At 38.9% G+C, this 17,682-nt stretch overlaps 1 protein-coding gene across 1 annotated transcript in view; it reads right to left on the bottom strand.

Annotated features, from left to right (window-relative positions):
• Bruce (BIR repeat containing ubiquitin-conjugating enzyme) overlaps positions 1 to 17,682 on the bottom strand; it is a 1,406,664-nt gene that overhangs the window by 528,733 nt on the left and 860,249 nt on the right. The window contains exon 44 of the mRNA XM_068225988.1: positions 17,407 to 17,681. Coding sequence (XP_068082089.1) covers positions 17,407 to 17,681 — 275 coding nt within the window. The remainder of the gene's footprint in view (positions 1 to 17,406; position 17,682) is intronic.

The following is a 17,682-nucleotide window of genomic DNA, read 5'->3' as shown; positions in this document are numbered from 1 at the left end:
TGTCGCTTCCAGAATGGTTATAGGTGACAAGAACGGTGGAGAATAGCCTGTGCATTATAATCTATGTGTTGGACAGTCTAGAATTTTCACGAACGTAGTTTTTTTTTTGGTAATGTATCTTTCTGGAAGTCTGGCCAGGCATATACATAAGAAGATGGTCTTGATGGTAAAGTTTAGTTTTTGGAAGGTGGTTATTGGTTGGAGAGAGTGATTGGTTGACGAGTTGTTGTTCAGTAGAGTTATGGTGTAGCAAGAATATACTTGTGACTTTGTGACGTGGTGGATGCAGTCGCCATATTGAAGTTACAGTCAACTGTTTTATAATGGCGGTTGGTGATGTGACTGTTTCCTTTAGACAACAGTTATTAAGGTCATGTGTATGTTTAATTTGTAAATACAAGTAAAGAAAAATAATTGTACCAACTGCCAGCATCTCGTGTGCACTTTTGTGGATATGTTAAGTGGCGACCCTGTGACAGGATGTAAAAATTTATGAGTGAATACGAGTGTAGTAGATCATAATACAAGTCACGCTAGAGAATATGTCACTCGAACAGCTCAACGACGAACTTATCAAAGGGAATCTCCTGACGAACGGGAAGAAGAAATCGCTACAGGCGCGACCATGGGAAGATCTTGTGGAGGTGGGAGAAGATCCTGAAAAGGTTTTCATCGAAGTCAGCAAAGATGCCAACAAAACATCGGAAGATGAGGTAAATATTCCCAAAATGTGTTCTAACATAATGACTATGATCCAGGCACTCCATGATAAAATCTTAGACGTTGATTCATGAGATAACTCCACCGTAACGGAACAGAATGACAAACTTTCAGACAAAAATTTGAGGCAAAAATTCTGAAGAAATTTCTCATGCTAACTCAGTTTTAACTGGACAGATAGCACAAGTGTACACACAAGTCTACGATGTAGAACAGAGCCTAGAATCGAAAATTTCAACTGTAAAGGACGGAATTTAATCGCAAATTAGCGACATCACCGATCGATTGACGCAGCAGATATCGAACATCAGGTCAAAACTGGGACAGGTTGATCAGATCGATAGGAGAATAAGCCAGCTGGAAGGGGATATCTTGGACCTCAAGGAGGGAGAGGAAATCCAGGTTTCCGGCATTAACAGGATGAGGGGAGGATTTCTAACATCGAGGGAAATTTTGAAAGCCGAATATCTGCCGTCGAGGGAAATCTTCGGAGCCGTATTTCCGCTGTTGAAGGAAAGATAGAAAACCTGATTTCAACCATCAAGGGAGATGTGCAGAATATAAGGGAAAGCATCCTTCATGCAGTAGAAGAGAGACTGATTCCAACAGGTCAAAATGCCACATCCCTAACCCCCTCAAACCTAACCGGCAATACAGGACATCTAGAGCAGAAGGTAATTATAGAGAGCCTTCCGGAATTTCACGGGCGAGTGGAGGAGAACCCGACTAGCTTTGTTGAGGGATCGGTCAACCTATTAAGAAGGACTCATTTACGAGAGGACATCTTCGTGCAACTCATCACACCGCGATTAAAGCGACAAGCTGCTACTTGGTGGAACAACTGGATGGGTTTAAATATAAACTGGATGTATTTCAAGAGGGAAATCCTCGCTAGGTTTAATTCCGAAGGGGTAAAGAGCTCCGTGAAAAGGAAGCTACTGACTTAGGCACAACCCTCTGGCATGAGAGCTAGCGCCTTCATCCTACAGAAGTACCAACTCTTCAAGCGTCTGCATCCGGAAGGAAGCGAAAACGAGATCTTACCAGATATCACACAGCTACCCCTCGATAAGATTCGGCCCCTAGTGAAAATATCACAACCCTGATCCTTTGATGATCTACGCAGAATCATCGCCCAGCTGAAGGATGAAAATAAGAGCAAAGCTACAGAAGAGCCCAGTGTAGTTACGAAGTGCTACCTGTGTGGAGGAGTGGGACAACTGACGAACAAGCGCCCAGACTTGACGACGGAAAACTAGGTCCGGCCCATTCTGGATTGAGGGGAGATGGGCCCGGGAACAGGAATGTGCCTCAAGACCTGACAGATAAGCAATCCTGGTCAAGTAGGGAAGGGATTGGTCATATAGTGAGTAGAATAGGCCAACCCTGCCCATCTATCATCTTAAGGATTGGCAACAAGAATTTTTCAGCCATACTCAACAGCCAAGCAAGCCATTCATTTGTCAGCGGGACTGTCACCAGATTACAACCGAATATGAAGCCTCACCATCTTGGAAGGGTAGTGGGAGCAGCAGACGGCGTAACCTATTCCATCCAAGGATAGACTAACCTAACCGCTAAATGCATGAACATGACTATTGCAATTGATGTTGCAGTGATTCAGAACCTGATACCTGACATCATAATAGGTCATGATTTTCTGGTGGAATACAAGGTGATCCTCGACTATGTAGCTCATGAAGTCTTTTTGGGAAAAGACGGACGCCTGAGGGTCGCCTGGCACGATGGAAATCTCCGGAATCGCAAGGATACTGAAGTAGGACGTAAACCTGGGAGATATCCTCTCAAATGGTTGAACTCGGTCTCCGGCTCAAAGTCTAAATTGATGTGATGGGCTCTGTTGATCGCAGAATTTTATTTCGATGTGTGTCACGTCCAAGGACCGAAGAACATAGGAGCAGAAATGATATCTAGGCACCCGGCGATGGAACCTGAAGCTAGGAGCACCACTGTCGAGAGGGAGTTCCCACAAAAACACCAGAGTGAGCCTATGGAAACTGTCCTTATGACCATCAAGAAGGAACTTGATCTGGGAGTGATCAAACAGTGGCAGGAACAAGACAAGCCCTGTAGGACCATAACGCTATGGATTAAGAAACAGAACACTGAGAGTGGACTTGTTCCGAGGGAATTCAAGACGTGCTACAAGAACTTCCGGGTTGACAGAGGACTCTTCATATACGGTCACATCTCTCTGACACGTCTGCAGTAGTGGTGATCCCCAGGCAGCACACGACGGACATCCTCGAGAAGTCCCACGACAGCACGGAAGCCGGACATCCAGGAGGCGATGAGACATACCAGTCTATCAGACGAAGATTCTTCTGGGTCAACATACGGAAAGACATCCTGGACTACGTGAAGGGGTGCTGCATCTGTGCCTTTACAAAGGAGAGCAACAGGAAAGCAGATTCCAGCAAACGAGGAAGACGGTCGTAACGCCCATGGGAGGTCTTAGCCGACTTGATGGGTCCTTACCCTAGAACACCACAGGGTAAAACAGGACTCCTAGTAATCACCGATCTCTTCACAAGATAGACTGAGGCCTTTCTGATACCTGAAGCCACGGTGGGATGCATCACCAGCCTACTACAAGACAAGGTATTCAGCCGCTACGGTTATCCACGGTGCATTCTGTAAGACAACGGAAGTCAGTTCACGTTGAGGAAGTGGCAGCAAATGATGACGGAATGGGGTGTGGAGCACTGGACCACCCCTATCTACAACCCAAGGGCTAATCAAACGGAACAACGGAACCAGGAGCTCAAAAGGACGCTACAAGTCTACCTAATAGACAAAGAACATTGACTGTGGGACCGTCAGATACCACAGTCACTCCCTGCCCTGGGACGACGCATCAGCTGTGTCACTGGCTATTCCCCAGCAGAGCTGTTTCTTGGTCGACAGCTGTACGTCACCAGGAATTGGGAGATTCATCCACCACCCACTTCGTGTCAAGATGATGTTTCCCTGGCAGAGTAGCAGCAGCAGCAGCAGCAGCAGCAGAACATCAAGGAGAAGCAAGCTGTGGCCGAGAAGAGATCCCTTACCCAGGCCAAGGCTGAAGATGTCAAAGAGACCCAGATCTTCCTACCAGGCCAACAAGTACTGCGATGTAATCACCCAGTCAGTAATAAGATTGGAGGGTTTCACGCAGGTCTCGCACCTAAGTGGGTTGGTCCCATCGAAGTGGATAAACAGCTGGGCATGGGGTCTACTTACTAAAGATCAACCCTCCTCTCAAGGTCCACGCATCGGAGTTGCGGGTAGTCACCTAACCGCTGCGCATACAGAGTAACCCCGGAGGAGAGGCCACTAATGACACAGCACCATCTGGTCATCATGAGGAGAACACATCGACTATCAGCAAGGAAGAGGCTGGTAGTGAGGCAACCCCGACTCGCGACACGGCACAAGCTGGTCGAAAGGAGGAGCGACATCGAGGAAGAAAGAAGATACAATCTATATCCAAGGCAAAGTCGATGAGTGTAATAAAGTGTGGAAATTGTTTCCAGTTATAGAGGGGATATTGACGCAAGTGCGATAAACAGATATAAATTGAAAACAATACTCTCTCACCCATGGGTAAATGATGCAAATATCGAGCTCGAATTATTATTATTATTTTACAATTATTATTATTATTATTATTATTACTTGTATATATGGCTATGAAGTGATGTACTTCCATTTAGTAATAGTATTATGATTATTTACGTAGTCGAATTATTGTATTGTGTGTGAGGTTATGTCATGAAAGTATTAGTATTATTATTATTTACGTAGTTGAATGATCATATTGTGTGTGAGGTTGTGTCACGAAACATGCGCTGTATATATACATTTATATCAGTTCAATTAATGTAAATACCTGTAAATCTATATATATATATAAAATAAGAGTTTTGTCTGTACATTGCTCAGAATTTGAAAAGAATGGTATTTCTGTATCGGTCACATCCACAGGACTTTTTAGTTTTCTGTAATTTCTGTCTGTCTGTGTGTCTGTCTGTATGTATGTACACGCATCACTAGAAAACGGTTAAAGAGAATTTAATGAAAATCGGTATGCAAGGTCGGGGAATAAGTCGCTACAATCTAGGTTATAAATAATTTTATTTACGCTGATAGAAATGGTAGTTTAGGGGAAGGCCTAAAATTTAATTTTCAAATATTTATGTTATTAGAGGTCCTATCATAATGAAAATTGTTATTCAAAGCCGAGGAATGAGTCGCTACAATCTAGGCTATAAATAATTTTATTCACACCGAGTGAAATGGTAGTTTAGGGGAAGGTCAAATATGTAATTCTTAAATATTTATGTTATGAGTGGTCCTATCTCAATGAAAATTGGCATGCATAGTCGGAGAATGAGCAATCTAGGATATGATGAATCATTCTATTCACATTGAGTGAAATGGTAGTTTAGAGGAAGGCCTAAAATTTAATTCGCAAATATTTAAATTATTAGTGGTCGTATCGATAAATATTACATAACGAAAAGTTATACAGAATTAAATTTCTGACCCTTTATGTCTTATACATTTTTACCTACCGACTGTGATAACACAGATATTAATGAAATTGAAATTTTGTTGCTAAGTCCATATCAACACCGAGCCACGAGAAAATGGGTTAACATAATTTAAAGAAAATCGTTATGCAGAGCTGGGGAATGAGAAACAACAATCCAAGCTATAAACCAATTTATTCACCCTGGATGGAATTGTAGTTTAGGGGAAGGCACCTAAAATGTAATTTTTAAATACCTATGTTATTGGTGCTATCAAAAAGTATTACATAACAAAAGTTATAGGGAATACAATTTCCGATCATTTATGTTTTATTAAGTTTTACCGTACCAACTATGATGAGTGGTATTTCAGAGTCGGAAGAAAACTAAAAGTGAAGACCTAAAATATCAAAAGCGCATAGCATTGATCAACAGTAACATTATATTGGCCATTGTTTGATGTGATGTTCTTTGTCTCTTATGCTGCCTCTCAACTCTGATAAATGGGATTACTGCTGCATACCGCGTATAACAGCCTGAGAGAATATTAGCGGGAAGTAGCTGGGGAGTTAGAAAACTTTCTTCTTTAGCATGTCATTCCTCTGGTTCATACATTTTCTGATACAGCTGGTACGTAACACACAGGTTCATCATAGTATTCCAGCTATGCGATCCCTAATCTGACATGCTGTTCTGAATGAGCAGTGTGCATACTTAAGGCAGAGGCTCACGTAGTAGTAGTAGTAGTAGTAGTAGTAGTAGTAGTAGTAGTGGTAGTAGTAGTATGGCCAGTAATAGAATAACAATTTAGGCCTATTCCAAATTATAGCACCACAATTCACTAAATAACTCAAAATTCGACCCCGAAAAGAGCGGTTTCTTAATTAAAGCTTCTTCCTCTTTACCTTTATTAAATACTACATTCATTTTATTCCGAATTAGCTGAGAAGAGTGAGTTTCTCCTCTTGATTGGAGGAAAAAATTGTCTCCAAGTCAGATAGATTTTTCGGCCACCACTGTAGTGAATTAAGATTTTGCGACTCATCGGGTACTCCTAGGAAACAGATTAGTAGAAGGGCATAGTTTATGCCGTGGGAGTCTCCACAATTCAACCCTCTCCCTGCCGAAAAAAGACGAAGGGTTTTCACGGTTCACGGCTATCTGCGGCTTTGATCATTTCAGCTCTGGAACTTTGAACTGTTAGATCGGCAGCGTAGTCCTGTTCGTTAAAAGCGAGAAAATGTGCGGTTTTCATTTGATCGAGTATTTTATACGATATCATTGCTTTTAATCGCTATTTTCCTACCAACGTTTTTGTAATGACCTATGTTGACTTCAGTTAGGAAAACCACAAGGGCAGTCTCTCTGAGAATCCAATCCTGTAGTGAAGCATGAGTACATCAGCTAGTTAATATTATAATTTATTCTTACCTGTATATATAATTTGTAATCCATAATTATGAAAAACACTGTCTCTTCCAGAATGGTAATAGGTAAAGAGAACGACGGAGAATATTCTGTGCATTTTTTTTTTAGGGGCTTTATGTCGCACCGACACATACAGGTCTTATGGCGACGATGGGATTGGAAAGGCCTAGGAGTTGGAAGGAAGCGGCCGTGGCCTAAATTAAGGTACAGCCCCAGCATTTGCCTGGTGTGGAAATGGGAAATAACGGAAAACCATCTTCAGGGCTGCCGACAGTGGGATTCGAACCCACTATCTCCCGGATGCAAGCTCACAGCCGCACGCCTCTACCCGCACGGCCAACTCGCCCGGTTCTGTGCATTGTAATCTATGTGTTGGACACTCTGGAATTTTCACGAAGGTAGGCTTTTTTTTTTTTTTTTTTTTGTATCTTTCTGGAAGCCTGTCCAGGCATATATATAAGGAGATGGTCTTGATGGTAAAGTTTAGTTTTTCGAATTTAGTTATTGGTTTGGAGAGAGTGATTGGTTGACGAGTTGTTATTCAGTAGAGTTAAGATGGAGCAAGAATATACTTGTGACTTAGTGACATGCGGTGGATGCAGTAGCCATATTTGAAGTTACAGTCAGTTGTTTTATACTGGCGGTTTGTGATGTGAGTGTTTAGTTTTGACAACAGTGATTAAGGTTATGTGTGTGTTTAATTTGTAAAAACATGTAAATTAAAATAATTGTACCAGCTGACAGCATCTCGTGTGCGTCTTTGTGGATGCGTTAACATAACACTAAGTGTCTTCCCAAGACTTTTGGCCACTCAGTGCAAGTATAAGTTCTGTTTGTACAAAAGTCAGAATTTAAAAAAAAAAAAAAAAATGTATTTGTGTCAGTCATGTCTAGAACAAGAATGATATGAATTTGTTAAATTTCCGTCATGTCCCTCTGTACGTACAGTATGCGGTAAAACACACAGCACTGAAGTTACAAACATGCTATGAATATCATGATATGTCATTTTAACATGCAAGACAATGACAGCAACACGTATCTAACTGGGTCAGTGTGCGGCCTCACATCTCATGCACTGCTCATAATGATCCTAAAGATTCTTGAATGTGCTAATGAATACAGGTAGACGCAAGAGCACAGGAACATTCTTAGGTGGATCATCTGACCGTGAAACTTATTCTTTCAGCAGGCTCCATACATAGGTATTTGGGGGCACAAGATCCAGAGTATGGGAAGGGTACAGGAAATTAAGTCATATCCAATGTGTTGTTGCAGAAGGGCAAGTGACTCCCTTGTGATGTGGTTTGTAGCTAGATCTTGCTGGTTTCATTGTCACTGCATGTGCAGGTTTGTTTGTGACACTGAGTACCGTTAAAGGTTCAGAGCATATATGTAAAATCAGTATCGTTTCTTTTATAGCATACTGTATGCGTGAACATGCATCGTGAGAAAAATGTCATACAGAATTGAATGAAAAGCAATATTTAAGGTCAGGAGAGAAGGCACTGTGATCTAGGATATAAGTAATTTTATACAGATTGGGTGAAACAGTAATTGAATCGATTATTTTAGAAACCATTCAAGCGCCAAGTCTGTCATTTTGAGGAAAATGAAAAAAACTGTCTAGCAACAGACAAAATGTTATGGTAGGGGTTTTAATATTTTAGCTTGAAAGTATTAGTCCATTTAATACTTTCTATCTAAGGAAAGCTATTTTGTCCTTATTAACTTTGCTGTAAAAAAATCCGAAACAAATACCACTTAACTGGTTTCTGAAATAAACGAGTGTTGCAAACATATTTTTGCAGTATAATTCTTGAATTTTGAAAAGCTTTTGTCATAAACTCCATATTTGTGTAAACGGAAAATATTTGAATAGGTTTAGACTACAAATATAATTATTAAAAGGATAAAATCAGCAATGCCTGCTTATTATGATGGGAGGTAATTAATCCTCATAAACGAACTCCACACCATATTCTGTCCCTGTAGTAGGACATTGTAAAATGCTGTCCTAAAACTGTTCATATCCTATCATGTAAGGTTTTAAGGCATTTAGGTCACGTATCTTCTTGATATTGTCGAATAATATTACGCGTGTGAGTTTGTGTGTCTACCACTCCTCATTTCCTTTCTGATACAGGTTCGTCTTCTGAACATTCAGACATATCACTACTATTATAAAAACACTGCACTAAACAAAAGAAACAATTTTTCAATCAGTTGTTCAGAAAACTATGCCATTCAAAAAACACAACAATGACAAAAAGAACCCAGCTGAACAGCTGGCTGTTCTGGATTCAGAGCAGCAGCGCCAACCGGCAAGGCACAGCATATCACAAAAGGTACCAGCAGTTTACTGCAGAAACCAGCCAAGTGGTGTCACTTAACTGGTTTCTGAACTAAATACGAAATTCAACGTAATGCCTGACCATTATAGGAGGACATTTCTTGACTGGTTTCAGCAACAAAATGTGCGTATACCCTCCTAGTAACATATTCTGAAATTAATTCATTTTATTCATTTTTTGGCACTTGACTGCTTTCTGAAATAATAGATTCAATTTAGGGGCAGGTCTATAAATTAATTCTCAAATATCTCCGTTAATAAAAGTCCAATCAATAAATGCTACATAACAAATGTTGTAGAAAGTAACATTTATGATCTTGTGCATAGTAAAAATTGATCTCACAATGCAAAACAACAAAAATATTTACGATTTTATGTTTTTTTTTTTCTGCATTCTTCCACTGTTTACGTTAATCTTACCAAAGAATCCTTTGAAACAAGAAGGAGGAATATAGTAAATTCTGATCTTTTATGCATCATACATTTTTATCCCAGTAGAAAGGCACTGGTCTCAATGCTTGAATATACTGTCAACATTGATGTCCATACTTATGGACGCCGTGTCAAAAAAAACAAGGTGAAATTCTTTACATTTCGCAGAGAATTTTTCGCCATGACTTCAGAAGAAAATCTAGACCAATCATGAGAAAGACTTATCCAATAATCTCCTATAATGACAGTTTGAATTTAAGAATGCTTTACCAATGGTCATAGTAAGTGGTACGCTCATTGGTCACCAGATGGCTTGTAGTATGCTGGCATCCCAAGTAATGACTGACAACACCATCTAAGCTCCAATTAAGATGTACCTGGTTCCACCGTGTGTGTGCATGTGTAGTACCGTAATGATGGTCTTCTTCTTCTTCTTCTTCTCCTTCTTATTCTTCTTCTTCTTAAAGAAAGAAAGAAAGAAAGAAAGAAAGAAAGAAAGAAAGAAAGAAAGAAAGAAGCCCGTTATACAATGTGATATCCAAGTAGTTCGCTGTTCCTTCCGTTAGGTGGTATCACAATGTAGGACTATGCACGTTTGAACTAGTTTTGCAGTAATCCACTAAGCAGTAGCACGGTCTATGCAGTGGTTTGACTAAAGTGACGTGATTTGTTCACTGAAAACTTTTATCAGTCTACTGTATTTTCATGGAAGCCAGAACATTGGTAAGTAAACATATAAGCAATTACATATACGGCAATAACATGCTGTAGGAATCTTTCTTAGATGTAGCAATGTTTTTGTAGAAATTTGTGATTTATGGAGTGAGTACATATAACCACGAGAACCGGGCTACTTGGACCCACGTCTAGTCGTCTGAGCATTATAGTGTACAAATATAAAAGACTGCCTAGAAGTCGAAAATATGCAGATTATACTGACCAACAGATTGATGAATGTTTAGCAATGATTCAGTCAGGGTAAATGTTGCAAAGGCAAGCTGAAGAAGTCTTTAAAATAAGTCAATCAACCTTCAAGAGAAGATTAAAAGCAAATCCAGTCAGAAACAGGGTCATCCCAAAGTGTTCGCTAACCACCTTGACAAAGTGCGTGGTTTTGGATTTCCTGTTGACGAATTTGATTTCAGATTTATTGTGAAATCTTACTTAGCTATGCACGGTAGAACTGTAACAGCTTTCAAAGACAATTTTCCAAGGCGTGAAGAATGTGGGAGAAAGAGATTTTGTTCTTGTTTTATGGAATGAGAAAGAGTTTCCAGGTCTTTTACTGAGTATTCGCAGTGATGGTGCCATTGTAGATTGTATGGAGCCGACCAAAAAAGCCTGGAGATGGCCGAAAGAGAAGGACACACTTCTTTACAAATGGCGTGACATTAAGTTAAAAATCAATCCTCCTAAGTTTAATTAAAAGAGGTTAATTTTCACTCCAGCTGTAAGACTTTGCAACCCGTGTATTAAAATAAAAATTAAGCCCTATGTTGATTGAAATGGATTAGTGACATTAGAACAGACAAACTACAGCACAGAGGTATTAAGATTTTGTTATAAAAATATCTTGTTCAAATCTAAAATAAGTTGTCTAGTGCCTATCATCTGTTGGTTATTAAAATGTTCGCTGAATGTTTTTCAGTATATGGGAATGGTATTATTAAAGAACCTAAGTCCTACTTGGACCCAGTGCAACACACAATGGTTTTATAATGGGAAAACATGACATGGGTTCAAGCAGCCCAAACATGAGTATTACTTGGACCCAATTTTCAAAAAGCTCTCCTGTATGTTGTATTTAATACAGACAATTAAAACTACTCCCAATCTATGAAATAACACCTACAGTTAAATAAAACAACAGTTATGGGGCCCATTTTAAATTTTTACTCGACTAATAAAGCAAAAAAGGGGAAAAGAACTTGAAAATTGGGTCCAGGTAACCCGTGTTGACGGTAACAGAAAGGTCGTCACACGACTCAAGGACGAATGGGGTAGAATAAATAAAAAGAAATAATAAAATAAAGTGGAATGAATGACACCCAGGATAGAGGAATAGAATAGAGCTGAAGAAAGGGAAGAAACTGTGTAGAAAGACAGTCAATAATGAGTGTGAGATGGTCTTGGGAGTTTCATAACCGGTGTACACATGTAATGAAAGTATGACACTTAACACATAGCTGGGAATGAACCACCTGGTGATGAGGAACATACGAATTTGGAAAACGCCAAAACCAAATAACAATAATGAAGGGACAGAGAAGAGATCTACCTAGTAAATCCTTTATAACTGGCAACCACATATTACTTAACCGATAGCAAGTGTCCATTTTGAAATTGTTAGGATTTTTACGTATTTTCACAGCTTCCTATATAATCCTAGACTTGTAGTGTTTAGTGTAAGAGTTCGAACATCTTGGAACACATCATGACTCGATGATAGGAAATGCTCAGCTATTGCTGACTTGTCTGAATGTTCGAGACAGATATTTAGTTGGTGTTCCTCGATATGAGTACGTCATAAGGAAATAGTAAAAATAAATAATAAAAAAAGCCACTTTGTGATGGTTTCGCTCATAGCAGTTTTCTTCTGTACTGAAGTGGTAAGTTATGTAGTAGTTGCTTCGAATCCTTTCATGTTTCTATTTGTTCTCGCCCTTGAGGTATGCGGATTGAATGACTGGCTGTAGGGGCAAGGGTGAAGGCTGATGTGTTCCTTGTGCTTGAGACACGTTAGAAAATACCTTCTCCTAATTATCAGAGTTTTGTATTGTGTTCCTGCACATATCGTGGAAACACAAGACTCACAGGTAAAAATAGTTTCCTTATCCTTTTCCAGTCACTAACAACTGCTGTCAGTTTGCTTGGCCATGAAATAATATTTAGCAATATTAAGCAATATGCAAGAAAAAAATGGTATTTTTTTATGTTGTGACTTGGACTTCTATCGTAGGTGTACATGCAAAAATTAAAGACATTGTAAAATGATCCAAATATTTTTCAAAATGTTGTCATTAATGCTTTCACGGCCCATACTCAAGACATGATACTGTATAGGCTTTTGGGCTTATGCCATGTCAAGAAAATAAGGTGAAATTCTTAACGTTTTGCAGGGAACTGTGCCCTGCGTCCTGCGAAATGTTAAGAATTTCACCTTATTTTCTTGACATGGCATAAGCCCAGAAGCCTATACAGTATCATGTCTTTATTTTTCAAAATGTTATATATTGACCTAAAACCTTCTAGAAAATTTAAATTAAAAGTGATCATCCCAAATTAGCAAAAAATGCAAAATAAAAATGTTTTATTACAGTTTGTAATATCACAGAATGAATTTCTATACTGCTCAGCAATGTTCTAATGGAAACGGAATATAGATGACATTTCAAAAATATCCACACGCTAGTGATAACTATCGAGGAATCGCACCCTTGTCACAAGTTGAAAACATTGTGGAAGGGATAAGAGAAAGGAGATTGAAAGGAAGGATGGAAAGACAGTTAGAAGAGAAGCAATATGGCTTTAGAAATGACACATCAATCTTAGCATGAGATTTCACAGATCCTAATGATGATATTTTTTGATACAGTGAATGCATATGATAGTGTACCCAACGAGAAAGGTATAGGAAACAGTGGTACAGAAGGGAGTTGCAAACAAACTATAAAATTCTACAAGCAATTTATGGCAAATATTTTATCTGTGTCCAGACACAAGCTGGGAGGATGGAATGGATTAGGACTGTTTCTGGGCTCAGACAGGAAGCATGCTGTCACCACATTTGTTTATAATGGTAATGGATGAAACTATGAAGGACACGTTCATTGAAAAAAAGTTTGAGATAATGCTATTTGTTGATGATATAGGAGTGTGGGGAATGAATACTAAGGAGAAATGTAAGAACTGCACATAATGAATGAAAAACTTTTGAAAAATGGTATGAAATTCAGTAATGGAGAAGAGCAGGATGATGGTGATGAGAGGTGAAAGTAGGGAAAGGAAACAAATATTGGAGGCCTGAATTTTTAAATTTTGGAAAGCTTAAAATACTTAAGAGGCAAACTAAAGAAAGGCTGGATATAGAGATCAGCAAAAGGGTGCAACACGCAAATGCATTCTACCAAAATGTACAAAATCTAGTTTGGAAAAAGGAGGAACCAAGGGAGTGTAAGGGAGTGTAAGGAAGTGAAGTACAAGATGTACTAAACACCCATACCGACATATGCAGCAGATGCCTGGGCAGTGACAAGAAGAAAGGAGAGGAAAATTCAAGTCACTGAAATTAAATTTGGAAGACATGTGACAGAAAATACATGACAGTGTGAGAAATAAAAATATCAGAAAGGAAAAGTGGAGATACCAGAAAGGAAATTGGAGTAGGAAAGCTGAGTGATAGAAATGAGAAGAATAGACTAAGATGGTGTGGATATGTAAAGAGAATGGTACAGGGATGGATACCTAAACAGCCATGAGCTTGTATCCGAGAGATAGTGGGTTCGAACCCCACTGATGGCAGTCCTGAAGATGGTTTCCTGTGGTTTCCCATTTTTACAGAAAATGCTATTTGTACCTTAATTTAAGGCCACGGCCACTTCCTTCCAAATCCTAGCCTTTTCCTATCCCATCATCGCCATAAGACCTATTTGTGTTGGAGCATCGTAAAGCAACTTGGAAGAAAAAAAAGTTTGAGGGAAAGACAGCAAGACCAGTATAAGAAGAAGAAACCTGGAATGGAATAGAATTACAGAAAAAGAATGTTGGAAGGAGAGAGGGTGGCAGAGAAGTACCATAAATGCCCTAACTCAGAAATGATGATAATGATCATGACGATGACGACGATTCTTATAGAAATGGACATCAATGCTTATTCTATCGCAAGCTTCAATATTCTTTCAGTTGATAAACTTGCTGACTAAAAATAAGGACACCCGGCTGGTAAATGACGGATCCTAGGTTTGAGGTTCAAGGTAGTAAAAGCAGATATTCCAGAAATATATTTAGACACTCACTTCTCCAGAAGCCATGATGTCTACCATCAATAAACTAACTGAACATGACATTTGAACATCTTGACATTAATGTCCTATAACGATGTAAGCCAAAAAGTTCACTGAAAACAGATCTGCAACATCAAATGAATTTCGGTACCAACATCACCAGGGCCAGGCAATACCGAAGATGACAACAACAACAACAACAACAACAAATGGGAGAAAGGTCTGCTTCCACATTCAAGCAATGAATGTGCATCTATGCTGATCTACTATGACTGGACATGTCAAGGGATGCAAGCTGCAAGGTTTTTCTTTCTCATTGCCAATAGGCTGCCGAGAATCAGTCTTGCAAACTTGAGCGAGGCTGGGTGCATGGTGGAATGCAGGCAAAGCAGCTAAAGCAGCACAGCACAGAGTAGATTTTGGTAATCTACACACTTAATTGAATAATTGCATGCTGAGAGGCAGGGCAGGGCATGACAGTTTTGTGCCAACTTCCACCCACCCAACAAGTGTTTGGAACATAGATTCTTGCGCATGTGTCACGTAGTTTGTTGAGAAATGGAGGATACATTAGATGTGAACCATGTAGACTGCAATGTAATTTTTAATTTCAAATTTCCATCATGTATCTATGTAGAGTATATTTATTTTTCTCCAGATCTTACAGTTTTCTAACCTAATCAATCACCACAGAGAGAAATAGCAACATCTACAAGCCCAAGCAAAACTAGGAAGAATTACAAGTTACATAAGGAAACTAAAACTCTGTCGGTCTTGGTCTATCTGTCTGCGAGCAGCCTAGCCTATCTGGTTGACGTCCCCCGGTTTCGGGATGGCACTCTCCTCGGGTAAGCACTCTTGAATTCCGTCCTGCTAAAATTTCCGTAATGTTCCGATTTGCTTTTCATACAGGAGTCTGCCCAAACCTCGCCTAGGTTCACGAAATTAGTTACTTATGACGCTTTAGTTTTTCAGCTAGACTTACCTGTTCGTTTCCGAGGCATTCCCATTTCTTGTTTCACTAAAATATGTAGAGCGTAGTTTAATATTATTTCCCTTGGGGTTTGCCTCTGGTAGTTCTGTATCACTTTAGGTACGCTAAGTTTTGGATAACCTTTTTCGCATCACTGTATATTGCATTGTACAACTACATTGGTAAATAGATGTATAGTTGATTTGAAATTGGAATTTACACTGCTACGAAATAACCTATGTATATCACTGAACTTATAGCTCATAACTTGGAATGTATTTGTAAAATTATCTTGTAAATAATATTTTTAAAATCTAAGGATTACGGTGATTTATTCGGAATCCGCTATCTAAGCCATGTCCATGCCTTTGGTAGGTTCCCAGCCTTTTCATCTTCCCGGTTTGTTGTTCACTAGTTGGCCCTACTGATGTTTACATACATGTTTTGTTGGAGAACCGCGTGATGCCAGCTACTGTTTTTCCGAGTGTGTAGTGTTTTCTAATATTGTGTATTGTACTCTTACCTCCCCTTTTAACAGTGTTTGTGCCTTGTTTGTGTTACTACTGTAGTAGTAGGTAACAAAAACAATAAACACAAACAAACCAAATACAAAAGACCATTCTAATATTCAGAGAAGGCGTGTTCAATAACAGACTGAGCATACAACCACTTCATTTTTCAACAGGTGAAATGTATGCAGGCAACACAGCAACACAAAACAAAGAATAAAAACTTACCTCACCAATCCCGGTCGAATCAGCAAGTCTTGATCTCTTTACATTCCGTGCCACATGCTAGAGTACAGCAACTCTTGTCCTTGAATCATGTTTCATTGTTTCTCGACAAGGCTGCTTACTCTTTGTTGCGACCTACCTCACAGTACAAGACTTGCTGATTCACCCGTATCATTCCTCTTCACCTTTAATTGCGTAAATCATAATAAAACCAATACTTTCATGACATAACCTCACACATAATGCGATCGTACAAATACTAACTGGATATAACACTTTACAGCCATACATGCAAGTAATAATAATTGTAAAATAATGATTATGATGATTATAATAATGATTGTAAAATAATAATTCGTGAAATAATAATAATAATAATAATAATAATAATAATAATAATAATAATAATAATAATAATAATAATAATAATAATAATAATAATTCAAATTCGATATCTGCATTAGTTACCCAAGAACATTGTTTTCAAGTTATACCTGTTATCGCACTTGCGTCACCATCTCACCCTTTCCTCGAGTTACCTGGACCGAAACATGCTCCTCCTCATGATGCTGAACCTATAGCTTATATTTTGATTTTGACGACAAATTACCACCCCAAATAACATAATTTTATCGAAAACGACAGTCAAGAGGCTGTACTACAAGAAATACCATCAGCTAGTGTGTCATACTAATTTTTAGAACTGCATATTTGAATTAGAATGTGGATTTTCATTCATTGAATTTTACATTTTTAAATTCATGGTTTATTTTTAACTTAAATTATAAATGTTTTTAGGTATAAAGTACCATTAATTCAAAGGGACATATCATTCATATAATAGAAAAAAGTTTCACAGAAAATGGGTATTAATTGAGGGAGTGGTGAATTTTTTCCTGGAGAGTTGCAAATTGGATCTGAAGTGGGTGGCACTCTTGGCTAGTACCTAACAAATATGCGTGGCACTTAGAGAGTTAATATATCGTACACTAGTGGATTTGCAATACTATACCCAATAACATGGTTTTCAAATACATTTCTCGCCTTCCTGTCAAATAAGTCTCAAAACAACATAGCAAAAAGTAACATGCATATTTTATAACAGCAAAGAAGGGAAGTACGTATATTCCTTCGTTCGTGTAGTAGCTAAGACTTTAAACAAAGTGAATTTATGGTATTTATGTACCTCAGAAGATTCTGAGCAAGAAAGAGATATGGAAGAACATACCTTGAAGAAATATGGCTGGTGCTCTATGCAATAGTAAATCAATTTCCTTATTGCCAAGATCGTCACTGTGATGCCCTAGCTTCAAAAGAAGAAATTCTAGTTTGGGCACAAATTCTCTACCAGACGGTGCGGAGATCAATAGCATTTCAAGGCAGGATTCAAGCAACCCTTCAACTTCAGCTGCTGCTGCTATACTGAGATACTGAGATACTGCCAACTCAGATTTTGACTCAGGGAAGTGTATGCAGTGATGGAGAAGTCTCAGCCAGCCCAAGC

The sequence above is a fragment of the Anabrus simplex genome, chromosome 2 (assembly GCF_040414725.1).
Source record: "Anabrus simplex isolate iqAnaSimp1 chromosome 2, ASM4041472v1, whole genome shotgun sequence".
NCBI lineage: Eukaryota > Metazoa > Arthropoda > Insecta > Orthoptera > Tettigoniidae > Anabrus > Anabrus simplex.
This window is presented reverse-complemented; position numbering and strand designations above follow the sequence as displayed.